Consider the following 23,362-nt stretch of genomic DNA (forward strand, 5'->3'; position numbering starts at 1 on the left):
TCCTAATTATCTAAAAGATCCCCTCATTTCACAGATGAGGAAACCAGAAAGGTTAAATAATTTAACAAATTTTATTTAGTTATTAGGTTCTAGGTTTGGCCTTTCCCATACTTAAATATGAAGAGTATCACATTTTGGAAATCAAATACACTTTATCCATACACTAGTTTGTGTCAGTACTGATATTTACCTCCCTCAAATGTACAATTACAACTGAACAGAGATCATGTCTAATTTAATGTCTTAAAGTAGCTATATCTATTTTAATAATGTCTAATAAAAGCCATTTCTCTTTACTTTCCACAAAACCTTTAGGGCCAGCAGACTGGTTCATAATACTTACTTGAATGTTAGCTTAGCTTAGCAATGGCTTCCTTCCACTCAAGCAAAATATCTCCAAGGTTTGGGTGTTAAAAGGTTTACTGCACTGTCCAAAAGGGGAAAAAAAAAAAAAAAAAGAATCTCAAAGTAAATGAATTACGATTTTCTAAACATAAACTCAATAGTACTAAAATACTTGTTAATTCTCTCAACTATTTTTTCATGTGACACTTAAAAATCCTACCTAACAATCATAGTTTTTAAGATAATACACATGGTACCTACCTAATAGATGTGCTCTGAAACAGCAACTTATGATTGGTAGAACTTGGAGAATTCATAAAGAAATAAGACCACTGAGGAAAGGGTTAGTAGTGGAATCTGTTATGAAGATATTTGACATGAATATAATCCTAAGAATAATTTTAGCACAGACCTCAAAAGTATATGAAGTGATAGCAATGAATAGCTATGCACTATAGACACGTAAACGTCCATCAAAAAGAAATGGTTATAGCCTTAAAATGAAGCATAAGGAAAAATTTCTAACTACTGAGGTGGGATCCTCTACCCAGGATTCTTCTCCAGATGGTTTTAAAATTCAGAAGCTTTTGTGGGTTTTTTGGTGGGGGGTGGGCAGAGTATGGAGACAATAAAGATATCCAGAGTACTTGAATAACTCTTGTAAAACAACTAATGGCTCTTTCTTCACTTTAGGATTTTGAAGCATAATTCTTTTGTTGAGAGAGGAAAAGAGAAAAATCACAGTCCTTCTGTTAAGGAGAGTCCATTTATCTTCACCCATGCAATGCTCCTGATTCCAAAAGAGCAACCAAACTTTTACCATGTGAGCAGGCTAGTGGGGGCAATTCCAGAAATAGTTTTCTAGAAAGCCATGGAAAATACAACAGTCTAGCAGGTACGCAAAATAATATCCAGGGGCGCCTGGGTGGGTCAGACAGTTAAGCGTCCCTTCGGCTCAGGTTCTCACGGTTCTTGAGCTCAAGCCCTCCATCAGGTTCTGTGCTGACAGCTCGGAGCCTGGAGCCTGTCTCAGATTCTGTCTCCCTCTCTGCCCTTCCCCCACTCACACCGTGTCTCTCTCTCTCAAAAACAAATAAGCATTAAAAAAAAATAATAAAAAAAATAATATCCAACAGTTTGTATCAGCCAACCTTTATGAGTGCTAACATTTCCAGTCCTTTTATTATTCCTTAGTAGGTAAAAAGTACCTAGAATACCACATGTTTCTTTGAAATTTTAACAGAGGGTTAAGTACCTATATTTCTTTTTGGTCCCTACAACATATGGCACATATTTCTGTTCTTAGATGATAAACACTATTGTGTGTTAAATATAATAATGAATTCTAAGACAGGAGGTCGCTAACTGCAGATAACCTCAGCATCTCTGAAAGACATTTATCTATGGTTGGGCATTTTTGAGGTTTGAAACATAGTTACCTATAATTTAGCTCTGTAATTTCTCCACCCTCCTAAAAATGAATACATGTATGAACCACTTTTATCTGAACACTTTTATCTAAAGTTTACAAAAATGTAAATATTTCAGAATTTTAGAACTGTAAAAGGATCCTACTGATAGCTAGTTAAGCTCCTCCCCCAATTTTCCATTTAATGAGGCAACTGAGGCCCTCACTCATAGGTTAAACGACTGACAAGGATAAAACCCTTCCCTCCTTGCCTCTTTGTATATGTCACATTTAGGCTGAGCTCCTGAAAGCACTAGTTTACTTTTGCTACAGAGACTCTGCATCTCTATTATCTACACTATTCTTTTAAAACTATATGATTCAAAAGCAGTTACCTTAATCTTTGATTTAAAATGTCATACCTTGGGCACCTGGGTGGCTCAGTCAGTTGATTTCGGCTCAGATCATGATCTCACACTTCATGGGTTCAATCAACCCCCATGTTGGACTCTGCGCGGACAGTGCAGAGTCTGCTTGGGATTCTGTCTCCTCTTTCTCTGCCTTCCCCTTGCTCATGCTCTCTCTCTCTCACTCTCTCTCTCTCAAAAACAAATAAACTTAAATATATATATATATATATAAATTGTCATACCCACAAACTTGTGACGTATTGCAACCATTTTATTAATATGAAGCATTGAGATACATCCTTTAACAGGAGTATTGATTCACTACCATGATTGTGTATCGATACTCTGATGCAGTATCATACTTGCTTCAGTCAAATTATGTGTGAATTGCTTTCACTTCCACATGTATAAAACATATATATTTCATTGTTTGAAAGAACAGCACACAGCCATGCACCTCCTCTTTCTGGTTTAAATGCATGTAAATACACTCATGTACACTGGATTTTTCATGGCTCAAAGACTTCATAATACATGAACAACTTTTCAGTACACTATTTCTGCTCCATCTTTTTTTTTCTTTAACTGAAGGGGTGTGGGGAGCAATACTGTGGTACAAAAGACCTTTTTACAAGGTCTCTTCTGGAAAAATGTTTGAGAATAGTTTTAGTCCTATAATGACTGTAATCAAGATCATCCTACAAGGACATGAAGGTAGATTCACTCTCCTGGAGAGTTTCTGATCTTATTAAGAATAGTACAACAGGGGGAAAATAGTATAAACACATTCTGGCAGAAGACTCTCCTAGAGAGATATTTTGAACATATTTCAATCCTAGAATGACTGTAATGAAGATGACATGACAGTTGAAATCATTTTGCTGAAGAAGTTCGTGTCTAAAGACACAGTGTATTTAAATGCTGTTGTAATTTTTTATGTTTTGTGAAAATATGAGAGGCCATGGAAGCAGAAAAAGGTAGCACTAGAACAAAGAATAAGGAAACACTTTTAAAGAATAAACACTTAACACATAAAAATTTTAAATGGTATCTAATAAATTTTCATGTCAAATATTTTAACTAAAGATACAAATTTTAAATGGCAACTAATAAATCTTCATGTCAGATCATTTAACAAAATCCACAAATAGATTGTAAAAATTGAACAATCATAAATGTCTTATATATAAAGTTTTAAGGGAAAGTTTAAATTTCTACATTATTCTCTTTAATCAGATATTTGAGGAATTTTAAGTACTGCTGAGGAGCAGTTTTTACAATTCTAAAATAATTCAGCTATGAAAATAATGTCACAATTAAGGTTTGGCACAGTAGCATTCCAGCAATCCTCAGTCATCCACAAACGTTAACCGTCCAGGCCCTTCATTCTTCATCCATCTCCTGTATCGCTTCCATCTAGGGTCATTTGCCAATTTTTTCTTTAGTTCTTCCTCTTGTTCTTGTTTATAAACCTGTAAGTATAAATAACCCTAAATGACTTTACTATCCAAAGGGAAACATGTGTCATTACTTTTACAGCATATTAATATTTTTCAAATATAACTTCAGGTAAAAGTTTCCTGTGAATGTGCACAGTCTTCTGAAGACCATGCATCTAAAAATACTAAGCAATTAAGCACCTTAACATTCAGGGTTAAATTAAAAAAATTTGTACAAGAACTTAGTAATTTTTGTCACCGATTTCTGTAACCTGAGAATACATTCGTTTCCTTACTGAAATCATACATCAGCTGAGTTGAAAGGGTGTAAACATTTCCTCTCCACAATTAATATCCAATATTAAAGAATCACACTATTACTTTAATACAATACTCTGAAAATTTAACTGATGACTTTCAGTATTTGTTAATGCTAACGAAGGGAAAAAATGACCTTTTATATACACTTGTCTCCAAATTGAACTTACATCTACTTTTATCTTCGAAGAGAAGTTTTGGTTTTTCAAAATATTTTACTAAGGTTCCCAAAGAGGGCTAAATAAACCACAAAGGTATAGAACAAAGAAAATCTTCATGGATGTCAGCTGAAGCTAAATGGACAAGTTTTCATAACCAGTTTCATCAAATTGTAGAAAGAAATGATTTTACTACCAAATTTTAGGAGGTAATGACGAAGATCACCTCATATAATTAACATATGATAATTCAGCCCAGGACAGTACTCCATGGAAAATATAGTTTTGTAAACTGGGCTGCTTACCCTACTTAAAAGAGAAAACTTTTCAAATAATTCAGGAACAAAATAGTATGTTACTTTCCATTTTTATGTTATTTACAAGCAGGCTAACTACATCTACTTGCGAAAACATTCTGGCAATTCATAGTAAGTTAAATATAATTCAGACTGGAACCCTACCTTCAGTAAAATCTATTTAGGACACCACCTATAAAAAGGAATGTTGGGGTGCCTGGGTGGTTCAGTCAGTTGAGCATCTGACTTTGGTTCAGGTCATCATCTCATGGTTCATGAATGCAAGCCCCAGTCTCATGGTTCATGAGTTTGAGCCCTGCATCGGGCTCTCTGCTGTCAGCGCAAAGCCTGCTTTGGATCCTCTGTCTCCCTCTCTCTCTGCCCCTCCTCCGCTCACGTGTGTGTAAGCATATGTTCTCTCTCAAATAAATAAATAAACTTAAAAAAAAAAAGGGAATGTTTATGAAACTAAAAAAAAAACAAACACACGTCAGATTTCTTAAGAAGGTCTCACTGTATTATTTTTTTGTTTTGTTTTAAGTAAACTCTACCCAATGTGGGACTCAAACTCACAACCCTGAGATCAAGAGTCACACTGGGGCACCGGGGTGGCTCAGTCAGTTAAGCTTCAGACTTGGCCCAGGTCATGATCTCGTGGTTCGTGGGTTCTAGCTCCATGTCGGGCTCTGTGCTGACAGCTCAGAGGCTGGAGCCTGCTTTGGATTCTGTGCCTCCATCTCTCTGTGCCCTCCCCCACTTGTGCTCTGTCTCTCAAAAATAAACATTTTTAAAAAATAGGAAGAAAAAGAGTCACATGCTCCACTGCAGTGCCTGGATGGCTCAGTCACTTAAGCGTCTTTGGCTTAACTTTGGCTCAGGTCATGATCTCAGTTTGTGAGTTCAAGCCCCATGGCAGGCTCTGCACTGACAGTGCAGGCATGCTTGGGATTCTCTCTCTCCCTCGTGCTGCCCTCCCCCTTTCGTGCTCGCTTACTCTCATAAATAAATAAATAAATAAATAAATAAATAAATAAATAAATAGGTAGATAAATAAGTAATAAGTAAAGTTACATGTTCTACCAACTGAGCCAGCCAGGCACCCCATCACTGTGCTTTATTCTTATATTTAATAACATCAATTAATTTTACCCCAAACCTAATATAATATCATTATGAGATTACTAGTTCCTCTAGGACTTTAGCTAAGCAGCTGCTCACTTCAAGGTAACTAGTATAGATGACAATTATATAGCATTTATTAAACTGCCCAAAATTTAGAGGCATTTTTTTAAAAATAAAAGTTAACTTTTCATAATATATTTATTATACAGAAGATTCTGTGCTCATTTATTTTGAAATGAAGTTATTTCAACAAAATTTCCATCTCTTATTCCTTCTCTGTTTTGTTTTTTTTTTAATCTCTGGCTAAGTTTACATGACTGAAAGAATATTTGGGGAAGAACAAATTTTAATTAGAGCAATTAACAGAAAGTTGTTGTGACACCCTTGCAAACAAATATTATCCCACTGCAGTTTAACACAACAAATTAGACCCTTCTTAAGATTTTCAGCATGAGTCAATTAAAGTATTTGAAGTTCATCTTCTAAGACAAATTACAGGTTAAAAACCCATTGTCCCACTACCAAATATAGTCACACTTCCAATAAAAACTGGATCTTTATTATTTAAATCTTGGATTTCAGAAATTGGAGTGCATTTCTGTGATCCATTCTCATACACCAAATTTTAACTTCAAAAGTAAGATAACACTAAAATCCCAGCAGAGAGTACTCACCTCATAATTCTCTTTTATCCAGAGCTCCCGTTTAAGAAAAGTTTCTTTCTGATGATCTTCTAGACTATCAAACTGAGACTTTGACATCTTCATGGATTTACGTATGATATATAGTCTTTCTTCTTCCCCATATTCTTTGCCTTTGATGTTAAAGTTATAGATCCACCGGCAATACCAGACTATATATGAGCACAGGTGAAAAGGTGCTAAGAGAATCTGAAACAGGAGAAGATCACATATCTGTGGCTTCTGATAGCCTCCCTTTATATCTATTTTACTTTTTATAATGTTTTTTATGATGCTCTCCTCCTTGTCACGAATTTCCTCTTTGGACTTTTTGTTTCTGCCCTTCTCTTTGGCTTTTCCAAGCAACCCCTGCTGCTTGGCAATCTCCATGGCTTGGATACGGTATTTGGGCACTGTGGCTAGGTAGCTGATTGCCTTGTCGTAGCTGTTCCACCAGCTGAAAAACTGGAATATTTAACAAAGAAAAATGGGTCATTTTTACTACCAAAGTGCATCTTGGTGAACACCTTCCCCCCATCCAAAGCCATTCTGATTAAAAATAGGGATCTCAAGGGGTGCCTGCCTGGCTGGCTTAGTCTGTAGAGCATGCAACTCTTGATCTCAGGGTCATGAGCTTGGCATAGAGCTTAACTTAATTAAAAAAAAAAAAATCGGGACCACAATCATCTTTCTCTGTAAGTAAAAGATAAAATTGAATAACACCCACATGTACATGGGATCTCAGGCTAGATAAATCAAATAAGCCCTGAGCTGGGCCAAAAAGCCATTAATTCAGACAGGATATAACCAAGATCAGAAGATAAATCCATGGAATCACACCATACCTTTCATTTCACATCTTTATGAAATGACTTTCCCTAGATCACTATTAAAAAATTCTCTCTCTCTCTCTCTCTTTTTAAGACTGTGAGACTGTGATCTACATTCTGGAGGACGAGTTAACTGGCAAAACTAGCCAGTGAGGAACTTGTTTAAAAAAGAGATCACAGGATATAGACACAGGCAACTATATTCATTCCCATCTCTTTCCTAAGCCATCTAGACATACCACAGCAATGCTCATTATATTCTGAAGTAAAAGATTCAAATATGTTTGAGCTTGTATTTGACTGGAAAACATCTGGGACACCTGGGTAGTTCAGTTGGTTGAGCATCTGACTTCGGCTCAGGTCATGATCTCTCTTTCTCTCAAAACTAAATAAACATTAAGCGCGCGCACACACACACACACACACACACGGACTGTGACTGTAAAACATCTAACTTATTTCGTAAATATATACAAAGTGTTTTGTTAATTGTCAGAAAAAGCCCTACTCCTCACTATTCCACACATTTCATTTGCTGTTTTACTGAATGAATATTGCAGTTACACCGATAATATCTTGAAATATTATAGTAGCAATCTATTAGGACTAAGGAAAAGAAATGTTACTAGGATATCACATTATCTAAAACACAAAGGTAAAATTATCCCTGCTTTCCCCTTTGAAGGGAAAATACTTCTGCAAAAGCGGATACATTTAAAATACACGTTAGTTTTCAACAGGATTTCTATTTGTCATACAAAGTGACTCTCATTTCTGGGAATTAAGCTGGAACAGCAGTTTTCAGACTAGCAAATTGCTTCATTCTAATCATTTGACATGTTCTTTTCCTCTAGAGAACATAACAGGTGTGGTAAGTTTAAGAATAGTAGGAAAAACTCACTTCAAGCTGAAGTTAAATTTTTGTGACATTTAGAAGAACATGAAAAGTTACTACAGCTCTTTTAATCTGTTTCAGTAGTTTTCAGCCTAAGCAAGAGTGCCCTTAGCAGGCAGTGGAAATGTGTGGGACATTTTTGGTTGTTATAGTAATGGCAAGCACTTCTGGCATTTTGTGGATAGCCACCAAGACTTACTAGTTCACATTAAGAAGTTCAGGTTTGGGGGGCACCTGGGTGGCTCAGCTGGTTAAGGGTCCGACTCTGGATTTCAACCCAGGTCATGATCTCACAGTTCCTGGGTTCGAGCCCCATGCTGGGCTCTCTGCTGACAGTGTGGAGCCTGCTTGCGATTCTCTGTCTCCTGCTCTCTCAAAAATAAATAAATATTTTTTAAAATATAAAGAAAAAGTTCAGGTTTTCCCTAAATTTAATGAGAAATCATTGAAAAGTCCTACAAAAATAATGATATAATCAGGTTAACATTCACTCTGGCTGTTGGGGGAAATACTCTAAATGGAACAATGAGAAAAAGATCTATTGTTGAGTTTTTTATAGTTAAATAATGACATTCATCATTAATTTCTTGGATTTCCCATTTACAATGATTCCAATGTTATCGATTGGTTGAACAAATGAATTATTTTTCTAGTCTAAAAAAATTAGTCTCAACTGCAAGTAAAATTTTATAAGAATTTATAAGTATAAACTTTATAAGCAGGTACTTCTAGGGGCGCCTGGATGGCTTAGTCAGTTGACTGTTTGACTTTGGCTCAGGTCACGATCTTGCGGTTCATGAGTTTGAGCCCCGCGTCCGGCTCTGTGCTGACAGCTCAGAGCCTGGAGCCTGCTTTGGATTCTGTGTCTCCCTCTCTCTCTGTCCATCCCCTGCTCGCTCTCTCACAAATAAACATTAAAAAAAAAAAAAATTAAAAAAAAAAAAAGGTACTTCTAATTCAGTTTTAATGCCCAGTACCAGGCAATGTGCACTCAAACACATACACGAAGACATACACCTCCATTAATACCAACCTGAAACACTGAAATAGCACATACACTGACCAAAATCACAACTCTAACATCCACTTTGGGGGCTAAGCGCCTGCTGTAGTAATGATAGTAATGGCTATAGTACTCTTCTGGGTGATCCAGCATGTAGTCATAATCTTTTCGTGTTTCTTCATCCTGTAAAATAACAAGATACTCAATTTCATAGGACATTTCATTAAATAGACTTAGTTAAGTCAAACAGATAATCTGTTAAGTCAAACAGAATTTTATAATCATGTAAGATTAATCTGAATAAAAGGACTGAAACTATCAAAATGAAAAATTTCCCACCACTCTTCAAAGGCACACATAAATTTGTTTCTAGAACTTTAATATTAGGTATAAAGCATAATAAAAGTAATCTCTCCAAATTCGTAAGTGTTGTTAGTCCTCCTGAAAAAATAAAAACACTTTAATAGCAATTAACCATGATGTTTTAGGCAGCGTTATGGTGCTAATAAGGATGTTGTCACGTTCTTTTAACTTCAGAACATGTTGATACCTACTTTCAATAATTATTCATAGGAACAAATGTTTATCTCTATTATAGATATTCGCCATCATTTTCCAGCCTTGTATAGAAAGTTTTCTGTTGAAAGCAATGATTAAGACAACAAAAAGCAGACAAAGCCAGTCTGTGCCTTATAAAACTGAATTATGCTCATCTCCAAGAAACACTGATGCATTATAATGGTAAAAAGTTTAACTTTGTGACTTCAAGTGAAATCTTTAGCCTCTCTGAGCCTCACTCTTCCTCATCTGTAAAACAGAGATAATATCTACCCTTCTAATTTTACAGGGTTATTTCAAACATCAAGTGATACAACATTATAAAAAACATGTTACAAATACAGAGTATTTTACTATTATATTATCACAGCCCAGTTCATAAATAAGGTAACATATAGATCTTTCTTTTTTTTTTTTCAACTTTTTTTTTTTTTTTTTTTAATTTATTTTTGGGACAGAGAGAGACAGAGCATGAACGGGGGAGGGGCAGAGAGAGAGGGAGACACAGAATCGGAAGCAGGCTCCAGGCTCCGAGCCATCAGCCCAGAGCCTGACGCGGGGCTCGAACTCACGGACCGCGAGATCGTGACCCGGCTGAAGTCGGACGCTTAACCGACTGTGCCACCCAGGCGCCCCTAGATCTTTCTTAATTACACAAACACGTTGAAAAAAAAATTACAGCATTCTGAAATGCTGCTCTGAATGTTCACAAATAAAACATTTCTTAAAACCTCTAATTTTAATCAATTTCAAATAGAGATAAATGCCAATCTCTTACTGAGCTACATAGGTTGAAGAACTCTACACAGGGTTATGATTTGCTTCTTTATCACACAGGAAACCTATTTTGTCTTTCTTTTTTTTAAAAGTAAACTCAGGGTGCCTGGGTGGCTCAGTCGATTAAGCGTCCGACTTCAGGTCATGATTTCACGGTTGGTGGGTTTGAGCCCCATGTCAGGCTCTGTGCTGACAGCTCAGAGCCTGGAGCCTGCTTCGAATTCTGTGTCTCCCTCTCTCTCTGCCCCTCCCCCTTTCATGCTCTGTCTCTCTCTCAAAAATAAACATTAAAAAAAAAAAAATTAGAGTAAACTCTTCCCCCAGTGTGGGGCTCAAACTCATGACCAGAGATCAAAAGTCGCTTGCTCTACCAACTGAGCTAGCCAAGCGCCCCCTATTTTGTCTTATGTCCAAAGAGCGTTAAAGAATAAAACCACAACAAATTCTTTACTCTCTGTAAGGGAGGGAGTACAACAGAAACCATTATGAAAATTAAACATCTTATTTAACCTAGAGGCTGTCTTTCTAGCATTAATTATTTAATATTCATAAAATTGTAAATTCTTAACTAAAGGCATTTCAAAATCCATACCTAGTGCTTTACCACAGATGAAGGCTCTGGGGTCTATTCAGGACCTCCTGACCCTTCCAACATGCAGTTTCTGAGATTTGAAATGAGTTTGCTAATGGCAATATCTCCTCTGTACCCATTAAAATCATTATATGTTTTCTAATAAGAATTGTGAATTTGAGCACATTCTCAGTGACAATTCTCTTAGATTCAGTACGTTCAAACTATTTTTTACCTCTGACTAGAATCTGAAACCAAATAAACTAGTATCTAGTATAATGAAATTTAAATATATTTAAAGTCTACTCTACCACACTATTTGGAGGCCCAGTATGAGAACTGTCTGTTATTTAGAGAGGGCTGAGTTCAGGCTGTTTTTATTTTCAAATTCACTCTTTGAATGTTCTTTTCTGTTAAAAAAAAAGATTTTCTTGTGGCAATTGGCACATGCCTCAACTGTCAATCCATCATTCTTTCTATAAGGCATTATATTTTATAGCTTCTAACCTAAAAAGGGCAAAACTTTATAGGTCATACAGATAGCTCTGAAGACTAAAACCCACATATCTTGATGTATCTCATTTTGAGTACTTTAAGGCATCTTTTAAGAATTTTTCCATTCTCCCTCTAGTTTTTGCTTTTTGGACTAATTTTATAGAAATGTTCTGCTTTTGGCCTGAAATCTTTGACTTTTCATTCAGCCTCCCAATCTTGGTAGATGCCTTTTGAAATGCGTTTCTTCAAACACAATTCTTCTTGCTCCAACTTGATTACATGTAGTAGTTTTGAAACTAACTGCCACACTGATCAGATTCCTAAAGAACTCCAGCCAGCATCATTATCTACACAGAGCCCTTTGCCCAGCCTGACTGTACTCCTCTTGGTTAAAGTATACAGCACTGTCTTTGAGTGTGACTGAAATCTGCTATGTGAATGTCATAGGTCCAACAGTTATCCTCTCGTCTTTGTTCTCTTAGTGAAGGTCACAATCCATAGAATGCAGATATCCCTATTCAAACATTTCACCCAGATCTTCTACCACGGTCACCATCTTCTCACTGGTCCCTAAATTTGTGACTTACTTCATTGAGTCCTGAGCTCTTCTAATAGGATGGTCAACTAATGTTCCAGCAACCAGCCACTCCAAAATCTGAACCTTGTGTCTGGCCTCTCTGCTGCAACCAGAGCCTGTGAAGTCTATTCAGAGCCCTCTAATGAGGCCTCAAATTAATTCCTGCAAAAGGTTTCAGGATCAAGTCTGACTTCACGGGATGGTTTTCTTTTCTTTGGGGTCACCATAAATTTATGACCCCGTTTTTGTCACGATTAAAGACAAGAAAGGTTGGCCACCTCCTTGTTATAGGATTTAATCAGCCAGAATCTTTACTCTTAGGTTTACAGCTTTCTCTCCAGATTGAAGAAAATTATCTTAGGCTGAGGTATGCATAATATACCTTAGAAGGTATTCAAGGTTGGCACAAATTGGAGAGTTAGTTTTCAACAGTCTAAGTCAAAATTCTACTCTCTAGTAGCCTACAAAGTTTAGAATCAACCTAGTAAGAATACTAGGTTACCAACGATACCAGGAATACTAGCAAAAAAGGATACCAGGAATACTAGCAAGGATACCTGGAATACTAGCAAAAAAGAAAACACAAGAGGCTGAGACCCAATTGAAAGCTACAGGTACATACATATTTTAAAACCATTATATTTATTTTTTCTCCCACCATCCTGGAACTCAGTCCTCAATCTCCAGTGATTCCCTGTGGCTAGTAAGTTAAAATTTCTTGACATGCAACAAGGCCCCCATAACTAGTGCACTCTTACCTAGCAACATCTCATCACTTGCCCCTCTTTTGCCCATAGCAAACATCAGATAGTAATTTCTGAAATTTGGTGTGTTCTTCCAGTACAGCATGCCCTTTCATACCTATGTCTTTGAACATATAATTCTTTCTACCTTAAATGCCCATCCCTTTCTTCCAACCTCATGAGCTCCTATTAATCCTTTAGGACACTCTTATTACATATGTGACCTATTTATTATAGCACTTATCACATTGTAATCATTCGTTTTTTCTTTTGCTTGAGTGAGAACTTCTGAAAGATAGGTAGGGTGACACATTAATCTCTGTATATCCAAGGCCTACCATAGTGCCTGGCATTCAGTAAGTGTCATTTAAAAAATGAGTAAAATTTTGTAAAGGCTCTCCCTCACTATACACAGGTCTTCATCTCACCAGGAAGGCCGGTGATTATTTCACAAAAACTTGGGCTTAGCAGAAATGACTGCTTGATTTCATAGCTTATGAAAATATGCTACTGTGGCTAAAACAGCTTAAACCTTAAAACAGTTTAATGTCTTACCTTTCAATAAGGTAGTATTTTTTCTTTCAGCAATTTTGTGGATCTTAAGGTCCCAGGGTCAGGAGATTCCAACTTCTTTCCAAAACCAAAACCTTTATACTTGTTTCTTCCTCCTCTCTGTCCTGAGCCTTGACCAGCAGGGCAATAAGCTCCTTGTTTCTAATCTCTACAGGAAAAAATGGTGCTTCTGCTGGTGTCCACTCCACTCCCAATCCTCTTGGGCATATGCAGGAGGACTGGAACAGAACCACCAATATCTAGATCAAAAGTGAACAAGAGGAAACCCACAAGCAAAGAAAGCACTGAATCCTTCCTTCTCTTATGAAAATGATCATTCCCCCCCCCACCTCCCCAGAGGCAAAAATATATTATGTTCTTGCCCTTGAAGAAATAATGAATTGTTTGGTCTCAATATACATAAATTGCAATAATTTGTATTGCAGCCACTTATACATTAAAATTTTTCTGTTACACAGATAGTAGAAACCATTTTAGGTTGGATGTTAAAGGCCAGGAATCAATAGTATATTAAAAAAACGTAGTAATATTTTTGTTCATTCTTAAGAATATATATTAATCCCATTTTAAAAGAAATACACACACACAAATGATCCTTTAAAAAAAATAACATCTGTTCCTACATTTTTATCCAGGCCATTACATCCTACTACAGAGGAAGGAAATTCACTGCTGTCAGTTTCATTTCTCTCCCTGCTTCCTGACCCCAGTCACTATGCCACTGTCTTCCCATGTCTTCTCTTCTTGCCACATGTGACCTCAACAACTTCCACGATTTGCAGTATCACCTACATACTAGTGATACTCGGATTTGCTTTTCCTGTGTCCTCCTATTTTCAAATATCTCCTAAGCATTTCCTAAATGTAATATAACTATCTCAAAACAAACATGCAAATCTGTCCCTCCGTGTCAGTTAATAGTATAGTATCACCATCTACTTGGTAACCTGAGCTTTTAAAAACCTTGGTTATTTCCAAATCAGGGGCATAATTACATGGGGCATTAAGCCTGTGCTCAATTCAAAGGAGGATAAAAAGACAAATAAGATAACGTCCTGGTCTCAAGAACTCTTCCATTTAGAACAATCTAGCAAGAAAAATGCAATTTGATGTGCTAAGGAAGAAAAGACTGACTCTGCCTGAGACCACTGGTAACAGAAACCACAGCAGAGAAGAAGTCAGTACTGGATCTTGAAAAGCAAGTACAGTGTAAAATCTGTTCCAGCCACAGGTAACATCAAGTGTTGAAGTACAGAAGCATCAATGAATTTAATGGATTCAGCGAAGGTTGCACAGTAGGGAAATTTAGGAAGAAAGTATAGTAAATGTGCCCAGGAAGACAGATTTGGATAAGAACCGTGGAGAGGACCTTGTATGCCATGCTGAAGTGCTAGAGTAGTATCGTCTGTGCTATTCAAAAACAAAATGTTTTAAAGCATGAGAACAATACCACTAAGTAGAAGTGTTTATTTTTGAAAGCTAACTCTGACAATATTGTGCAGAATGGAATGAGGGTGCCTGGCTGGCTCAGTCCGTTAAGCATTAGACTCTTGATTTCAGCTCAGGTCGTGATCTCATGGTTCAAGAGTTCGAGCCCCATATGAGGCTCCATGCTGATGGTGCAGAGCCTGCTTGGGATTTTTTCCCTCTCTCTCTGCCCCTCTCCTACTCATGCACTCTTGCTCTCTCTCAAAATAAATAAGCTTAAAAAAAAAAAAAAAGAACAGGATATCAAGTTTAGAGAAGATGCTAGAGAAAATAATGGAAGATTCTGAAAAAGGAAGAAAAAAATTACTGGAATCTTTTCAATTCTTGGAGCCTCCTGGGATTATCTATTCCTGAAGAAGGGTTGCACCTTTATAGAGACAGAAGTAACATGTAGAAAACTGGAAGTAATGCAGATAATTCTTCTTCACAGAAAGATAAATTGTGTCCAATGGAATACAACTGACTATTGCCTTGTCATACTGGCCAGTTTTACAGGCGCTTTAGTGTTCCCTGTTCGTGAATGTGTGGCAATTTTTCTCTTTTGAACTGATTTCAATATCTTAGTGGTTCCTTCATTAATTAATTAAATAAAATCTGACAATGTTCATTTTGTGTTTATATGAGTCATAATTACATCCTCTTTTAAAACGTATGCTTTAACAAACATAACAAGATTGACTTCTCAAATGTTTAATTTTGGGTAACTATTCTACAAAATGAGACACAACTGAAAATATGAACCTAGAGAACACAGATTTTAGAGTTGTCACAGATGTAGTTGAGTTTCACCAGGAATAGATTAGAAAACAAAAAGAAAAAAGAGTACCCAAAGGATAGAACTCTAAGGAAAAGCAATGTTTAAGATGCTGGCAGAAGAAAAGATTATAAAGACTGAAAAGAAATGACTAGAAAGACAGGTGAAAAGGGTGAGAATAACACTGAGGGTGTTTAGGGAGAACAGCTTAAAGAACTATATGATCAGCAACATCAAATGCCACAGATCACACCAGGAGGGAGAAAGGAAGAGCAGCTCTCAGATCTGACACCTAGAGCACCACTGTTCACCTGAAGAACAATTCCAGTATGTGTGCTGATACACATCAGTCTACGGCAGCTGGAAGGAAAAGGAGATGAGGAAGTAAAGATAGCCAACAGTGAAAAAAGAAGAAAGATGTGACAGTAGCTTTGAAAGAAGCAAAATTAAGTGAAAGGAATGTGAAATGAACCAACTAAGAGATTTTCAAGTTACCAAAGAAGAATGACAAAATTCCAGAAAATGGTGGAAATGAATTCAGTCAAAAACCTCCCCGTCTTCCCTAACCCATTCTCAATATTCTCAGAATTTTCTTCCTGAGAGAAACATCAGGTTGTGTTATTTCTCCTCTTTAAAACCTCTGGTAACTATTCGATACATAAAGTTCGAATTCCTGAACACGGAATAAAGGGTTGTTCATCATCTGATCCCAAACTATGTTCCAGTCTCCTGAAACATCTCCCTACCATATGCCTGACAGGCTTCTAACCTAAAAGTAGTAGATCCTCTAAAATCTGTGAAAAATGCAATAAGGGTCTCTGTGCTGTGAATATCTCAAAATGTTCTTTTTACCCATGATAAATCTGCACAGGCTAAATTAAAATCTCAAGTGCTCAGTTTCTGGCCAGAATTCTATCAACTCAGTAGTTTTTGTGTTAATCAAAAGCTCTGATTGGGTGTTGATAACATCATGTGTCAGGTAGTCACAGAACTAAAATTAAATATATCTGGTATATAGTCAGTCTTGGCCATAAGTAGGGAATAACAGTTGAAATTAAGGGATCAGTAAAAAATAAACACTTACGGACTCACAGCAGAAATCGTGTGTGTGGTGCATAAGGTACCACACCCTTCTTCTGGGCCCATGGGAGAAATCACTATCGAACATGTCCTCCTTCCTTCTCGCTAAACCCAGACAAGATCTCAAAACCTTTACAAGTGTTTCAGGGAGTCATAACCAATCAAAGTTGACATGTAAAATGAAAACTATCTGCCATCAAGCTTAATTAAGTTGGCTGTTTATCAGCATCACAACTGTATTCAAAATATACATGTTTTTTATTATTTTTATGAATACCCAATTATTATGAATGATTGATTAATCTGGATAGATGCTAGGAAAGAAAAACAATAATTCTAAGAAGTGCAGTTAATTGTTCCTCAAAACAAAGAGTACTTCAGAGAAATATAATAAAAGTGATCATTGGTGGAGAAAATACTATTATAATACCTTACCAAACTAGATCTCATTCCTGGAATGAGTCTTCCATACTCATGACTCCATGTTTTTGTTGATCAGGTTTTCCGTCTACCAAAAATATCCCTTCACTGTCAACTGTTGGTGACTGTTCTAGATCCAGATCAAAGAGTACATTCTTCTCCAATCCCCAAAAGAAGAAATAATTGTGTCCTCTCAGTGCTGCAATATAACCTACACATTATATAACTTAAATAAATAATAACCACACAATAAGTACCTGTCTCCTTGTTATGTTAAAAGATTAAAGGCAAGGGGCGCCTGGGTGGCGCAGTCGGTTAAGCGTCCGACTTCAGCCAGGTCACGATCTCGCGTTCCGTGAGTTCGAGCCCCGCGTCAGGCTCTGGGCTGATGGCTCAGAGCCTGGAGCCTGTTTCTGATTCTGTGTCTCCCTCTCTCTCTGCCCCTCCCCTGTTCATGCTCTGTCTCTCTCTGTCCCAAAAATAAATAAAAAACGTTGAAAAAAAAAATTAAAAAAAAAAAAAAAAAAAAGATTAAAGGCAAGAACTGTGCCTTCTTCATTGTTACTGTCTCCTCCCTCAGCGCCTCCCTCAGTACCAGTTACAGAAAGGACTGAATAAGAGAATAAACTAAGGAAGAACAATAAACAGTCACATAAAAGGGTAGGGTGTTCAGAATCCCCCCCTTATGCCCAATTCTTCCTAAGTGCTAAAGTTCTGCTACACCAATTAGACTGATAGAAAACTAAAGTGTTCTTGTGACTTCCCTGCCAAGACAAGGCTAAAGTAGTAAAAGGCTCTCACTACAGATCTCCTACCTTATCAGATAACCTTCATGCCAAGATCTTTTGGCAATACTGCCAAGATCTTTTCTGTTCTTTTGTGATTTTGCAAAATGGTGTCAAATTCTATTTTCCCATTTTCTAAGTGCATTCTTTCCACCTGTTCCCTCATCTGCTTACTTCTATGCCTTCTGTATTCCATCTACTTCATCTAATTGTTATCTATATTCAAAAAGGGTTAATGTTTTCACTCAAAAAAACCAGAATTTATCCTTAGAAATAGATGTGCATTTTCTCTCATGTGGGAACTTTTCATTCATAGCCACCCAATCTACTTTATCTATACCACTCTTTAAAACTACAGTTAATTTAGGGTAAAATACCAAAGTAGGCTTCATATAACAATGTCACAATGTCAGAAATCCACTTTCAATTTCTATTCAATCTGAATCTATCTCCAAATATGAGTTTTCATTTAACAAACATTCATTATCTGATGTGCCAGACACTGGGCTAGGTTCCATGGATATACATACAAAAAGGCAAGGAGATGGTTTAGTGAAGAAAGGAGGGCTACTCCATATTTACAGTGCAGTGTGATAAGTGCTATATCCACATAAAAAGATTCAATGTTGACACAGCAAGTGAGAGTCCATTTACTTAACTTCCAAAGTCCACAAATTCCCTGAATCCCAGTAGTCGAATACACTAAATACTATTTCATTGTCTTAACTTTGCTTATATGATGAAGCAAATATAACACAGTGTGTAAAATCATAATGGTTTGAAGTCCTGCTGAGAACTGCATTTTTAAGTTATTTGAAAATGTGAACTAAGCATGACTTGATGAAAGCATCTGACCAGTGCCTTCGCCATCCACAATTACCCATCCTTCTTTTTCTGGTTTTCCTCAGTATCTCTGTGCACAGGTAGAATCTGTGTTGCTAAAATAACAATGACCAAGTGTGGTATCTCCTGTCTTACCAACTGTATTTAAATCCTGTTAGTGTACTTATTTTTTTAACAACCACCATCTTAAAAAGCCTCTCTCTCTCAAAGAGGTATTTATTTGACCAAGACAACTTCAGTCATAAATCCACAAGAATTCACAAGTATAAGTTCCCATTTTGGTGATGTATTTTATTATCAACATTCAGAGATCCTTGGTTATTAGAAGTTTTGATGGAAAACCACTATAAGCTTATAATGAAGATATAATATAGCTTCTTATATCACATATATTAAAAATATTAAGAGACTTGAACAGACTAATAATAAGAGAAATCAAAAGGTTATCAAAAAATTATGGGGGAAGAAAAAAGACTCCTAGCTCCAATGAATTTATAAGTAATCATTTCAGATTTCAAGAAACGAAAAATTTCTTTTAGATACACTGTTTCAAGATGGAATCTACCTGTGCATTTTACAAAGCAAATATAAAATCAACTTCTTCCATATGCCAGGAATAATTGCACATGGCTATGAAGGAGGACACAGTCTTCCCAAGTCCCTCCCTCTTTCTGGCTGGCTTTGTACATAAGTACACCTCTCACAGGGTTTACTGTTATTCTTTATGGAGAAAGATACAGTGCATACCAAAACTAGCAAACAGAAAAGAAGTGGTCCCAGGTAGGCATCTGCTACCTCCATGAGATGATATGTGGAATTCTAGATAGGCTTCTGCATCTCCTTATTCCAGAGCCACTGGAACCTACCAACTCCTCCCACTATTCTATCTGATCTGCTCTTAGCAAAGGCCATGTGAACCTCTTATCCCTCACAAGCCCTGATTCTAGCCTACAGATATAACTCAAGTAGTAGTTACATCCCCATTGCCTCAAAGGGATAAGTTGAAGGCTGAAGCTGTCCAAATTGGATGACCCCAGTTCACTAGATCTTTGCATTACCCAGAAATGAATTCTCTGGCTGCTTACTCACAGTTTTTCTTTATGACAGAAATAAACCTGACCACCCTGTTTGTTTTTAATAACTTCCACATACAGCAAATCAAAGTCCTTTTCTTTATTCCAGGAGAGGGAATCTGCAATGACGTTTGAAAAAGAAAAGTTTCTGGAAGTGTTCCACTTAGAAGGCCATCTCTATAACTGTAAAACTGTTTTCATAGAGCTGAGCTAGGTCTGATTTTCAGGGTCCAAACCATCCCTAGACATCCCTTTCCTCTGACAGTAACTCTGAGTGGGGCTGGGGAAACTACTGCACATTCTCTCACTCCCTCCTCCATCAGCACAACTCCAATTGTTTCCTGTTTGGAGACATTTGTAGTATTGCAAACCTCTTGTTGGAATCAAGATTAAAAGTGTTACTTTTGGGGTGCCTGGGTCACTCAGTCAGTTAAGCGTCCAATTCTTGATTTCGGCTCAGGTCACAATCTCATGGTTCATGAGTTCCAGCCCCATGTCAGGTTCCACACTGACAGTGCGGGAGCCTGCTTGGGATTCTCTCTCTCCCTCTTTCTCTCCACCTCTCCCCAACTTGCTCTTTCTAAATAAATAAATAATAAACTTGAAAAAAAATTAAGTGTTACTTTCTCCAGACATACCAGTTTTTAACTGCCAAAAAGTGCACAAATCATTTCATTGAGCTTTCATTAGCTAACCAATCAACCCTAAACTTTAGGGGTAAAAACTTTTAGAGGCAACCAATGCAGATCTGCCAAATCAGCTTCCAAATATGTGTCTTCAAGAAAATGGCAAGAATAGTTAAGAATCTTGGGGTTCCTCCCAGCAAGAATTTATCTACCATCTCTCATTCTTGGTTCTCGTTTACTAACATGCTCACCACTCTCATGCCAAACCATCTCCAACCCCAGCAGAAGGCAACAGTTGCCAGTGTTTCTGCTGCCCTCTCTTCTGGAAGTCCTCCATCCCTCCAGTGCTTCCTTATATGCCACCAGGTCCTTCTGCCTGTTTGTCTGGACCACTAGATTTCCTCACTGCAGAAAAACACAGATTGGGGCTTTAGATGCTGGGTTGTCCTGGATGGAGAAGTTCTTTCCCATTTTTGGGAAGTCTTTCCTCAATCACTCTATATCCTAAATAATAAGCAACTAAACCCTCTGGTATCTGCACTTTCCCCATGCCCCACTCATTCTTCAGTTAATTGCCAGTAAGAATTACAATCTCAACAATGCTAGTCATAATTTAGCAAACTCCACACACTCATTAATATGACTCCGTATTATATAAACTGCTCTGGAAAGCATGAATGAAAAGCCTTTAACTCCTTGTTTCAGTATTTTCAGCTCTGGGAAGCTAATCTATAAAAATAATCCATGGTTAAATTACAGTATACCCAAAGTAGTCATTAAAAGCAGACAACATAGCAACATGGAAAACTTTGACTCCAAAAAAAAAAAAAAAAAAAGGAGGGGGGCGCCTGGGTGACTCAGTCAGTTGATCACTCCACTCTTGATTTCGGCTCAGGTCATGATCGCAGGGTTGCAGGGCAGCTCAGAGCTGAGTGTGTGTGGAGCCTGCTTGAGATTCTTTCTCTCTCTCTCCCCCTCTACCCCACCCCCACCCACCGCAAACACACTCGTGATCTCTCAAATTAAAAAAAATATATATATATACATATATATAATATATATGTATATATATATATGTATATATATATATACATATATATATATATATATTTTTTTTTTTTAAGGCTGGAAAGAAGTACCTTACAATTGCTGTAAATTGCTGGTACATTTGCATGATGGGGCCCTTGAAGCAGTTACACTTCCATCCAATAGGAGTTACACTTGTGATTCCTTATATGGTTTGATTTTTGCAGTAGGAGAAGAGAACAGGATCAGGCTAAATCTCCCCATCCCCAAAGGGCTCCATAAAGCCTTTGTCAAATGACTACACACATATTCACAAACTTTTCCTGTCAAAAATTCTCAGAGTCTTGAATCCCAAGTCATTAAGCACCTATTTACAGGTCCTATACAGTGGATTTCTCACACTTATTCAATCCTCCTAATAACCCTCTGAGGAGGTATCACGGCTTTAATTTTGCATATGAAGAAACAGCTACTGTGACATATTGAGTCACTATCCAAGGTCATACTTGGGGTGTAGGAGCCAAGAGTCAAATATCCGGTCTTCTGACTGCTTGTTCATTGTTTTGTTTTTCTAGATCCGTAAACCCACGCTAAATGGCACATTTAATACCATGCCCAGAAATCAAGTTTCTGTCATGTCAAATTGGCGCCATCACAGTCATTCAATATTGGAGACCTTTCCTGTGTTCTATCACAGATCCTGGTAATAACAACTACCTTGCTTTACAAGTGTGAGCTACACGTTTTTAAAGCGCTTTCACTAAATCCTTAGATGCCCAAAGCTTTGCAAAACTGTAACAAAAAAGGAGAGGGCTGTCCCCCAAGGCCCGAGGGGGCTCCCATCTTTGTCAATGAGCCGTATGGGTTCTTTCGCGGGGCCACGTAGGAAATCGCGAACATCCTAGATAGGAGTCGTGGCGGTGGCCGCGACCGGAGTCGGGGTCACCGAGAACCCTGCTCCGCAGGCCAGGAGTCTTCGCAACCCATCTGCTCCCCCAGACCTCACCTTAAGAGTCTCGTAGGCGGTCGCCACCAACAGGAAGGCCTCTTCGGCGCTCTGCGGCGTCAGTCCCGGGCCCTCATCGCCAGGCTCAGGCCGGTAGCGGTCGGGGTGGTAGCGCCGGGCCAGCTGGCGGTAGGCCCGCGCTATCTCTGCCTTGCCTGCCGTGCGGCTCACGCCCAGCACCTCGTAGCAGTCGCGCGTGCCGCAGTAGAGCCCCTCCACCAGGGCCCCCGCGGGCCGCACCAGCAGCAGCACCAGCAGCAGGGGCGGCAGCAGCACCAACCAGCGCCGGCCGGCAGCCCCGGCTCCCCGGCGCGGAGCGAGCGGCGCCGCCATCCCGGCCTCGGCCGCTGCTCCACCACCCCAGCACCTCTGCCGCACACCGCCGTGCGCCGGGCTCCGCCTCCCCGACCTAACTCCACATCAGCAAACGCCGCCTCCGCGCAGGCGCACTGGGCACTGCTGCGACAAGCACTCGTTTCGCGACCGTTGCTACGGGAGACGGACGCCTCATCCGCCAGGCCGCTTCCGGTATGCAGCTGTCCGCTTTCCTAGCCTCAGCTGCTGGAGGATTTGTTGTTAGACTTAAAGGATGTCTCAGTGTCGCACGTAACCAGTGTGCGCAGAGCGCTTTACGTAACGTCCGCGGTACCCTTCACACGCGATCTTTTCTACAGCCTTAGTTCAGCTGCGTCAGTTGGTAGTCTGGCTCTCTTACCGTCTGGTTATCGCCGTGAAGATGTGTGCACAGGGTTTTAAAGCGAGTCCCGAGCCCCAGACGCCTTCCTTTCACCAGTCCCGTGCTGTCTTTCCCAAAGGAAGATGAACTTAGAGATTCTAGTCACTCTCTGCCTGCTGGGGACCCTTAAAGGGTTTCTCAGCCTCCACACTGGTAACATTTTGGACAACATAAGTATTTGCCAAGTAAAGGGCTGGCCTATGCATTGTAAAATGGTTAGCAGCCCTGACCTCTACACGCTAGTAGTACCACCTATCTGAGCGTGACAGTGAAAAATGTCTCCAGATATTGCCAAATGTGTTCTGGGTGTAGAAAAACAATACAGGC

At 38.5% G+C, this 23,362-nt stretch overlaps 1 protein-coding gene across 1 annotated transcript; it reads right to left on the reverse strand.

Moving 5' to 3' along the window:
- Positions 1–2,413: 2,413 nt before the first annotated feature.
- DNAJC25 (DnaJ heat shock protein family (Hsp40) member C25) lies at positions 2,414–22,708 on the reverse strand. Its single transcript, XM_058694565.1, has 4 exons — positions 22,300–22,708; positions 8,935–9,087; positions 6,171–6,641; positions 2,414–3,635 (listed from the first exon to the last, which is right to left on the reverse strand). Exons 1-4 carry the CDS (start codon positions 22,630–22,632, stop codon positions 3,513–3,515), a joined length of 1,080 nt encoding a protein of 359 aa, XP_058550548.1. The 5' UTR covers positions 22,633–22,708; the 3' UTR covers positions 2,414–3,512.
- Positions 22,709–23,362: the final 654 nt, after the last annotated feature.

Source organism: Neofelis nebulosa, chromosome 12 (assembly GCF_028018385.1).
Source record: "Neofelis nebulosa isolate mNeoNeb1 chromosome 12, mNeoNeb1.pri, whole genome shotgun sequence".
In the NCBI taxonomy this organism is placed as follows: Eukaryota; Metazoa; Chordata; class Mammalia; order Carnivora; family Felidae; genus Neofelis; species Neofelis nebulosa.

Excerpts from the sequence above, each read along its gene's own strand:
- DNAJC25 (XM_058694565.1), bottom strand. The coding sequence starts at position 22,632 with ATGGCGGCGCCGCTCGCTCCGCGCCGGGGAGCCGGGGCTGCCGGCCGG. Across the intron at positions 9,088-22,299 it reads CCGCCTACGAGACTCTTAAG|GATGAAGAAACACGAAAAGA; the intron begins GTGAGGTCTGGG and ends GTTATTTTACAG. Across the intron at positions 3,636-6,170 it reads GGATAAAAGAGAATTATGAG|GTTTATAAACAAGAACAAGA; the intron begins GTGAGTACTCTC and ends TTATACTTACAG.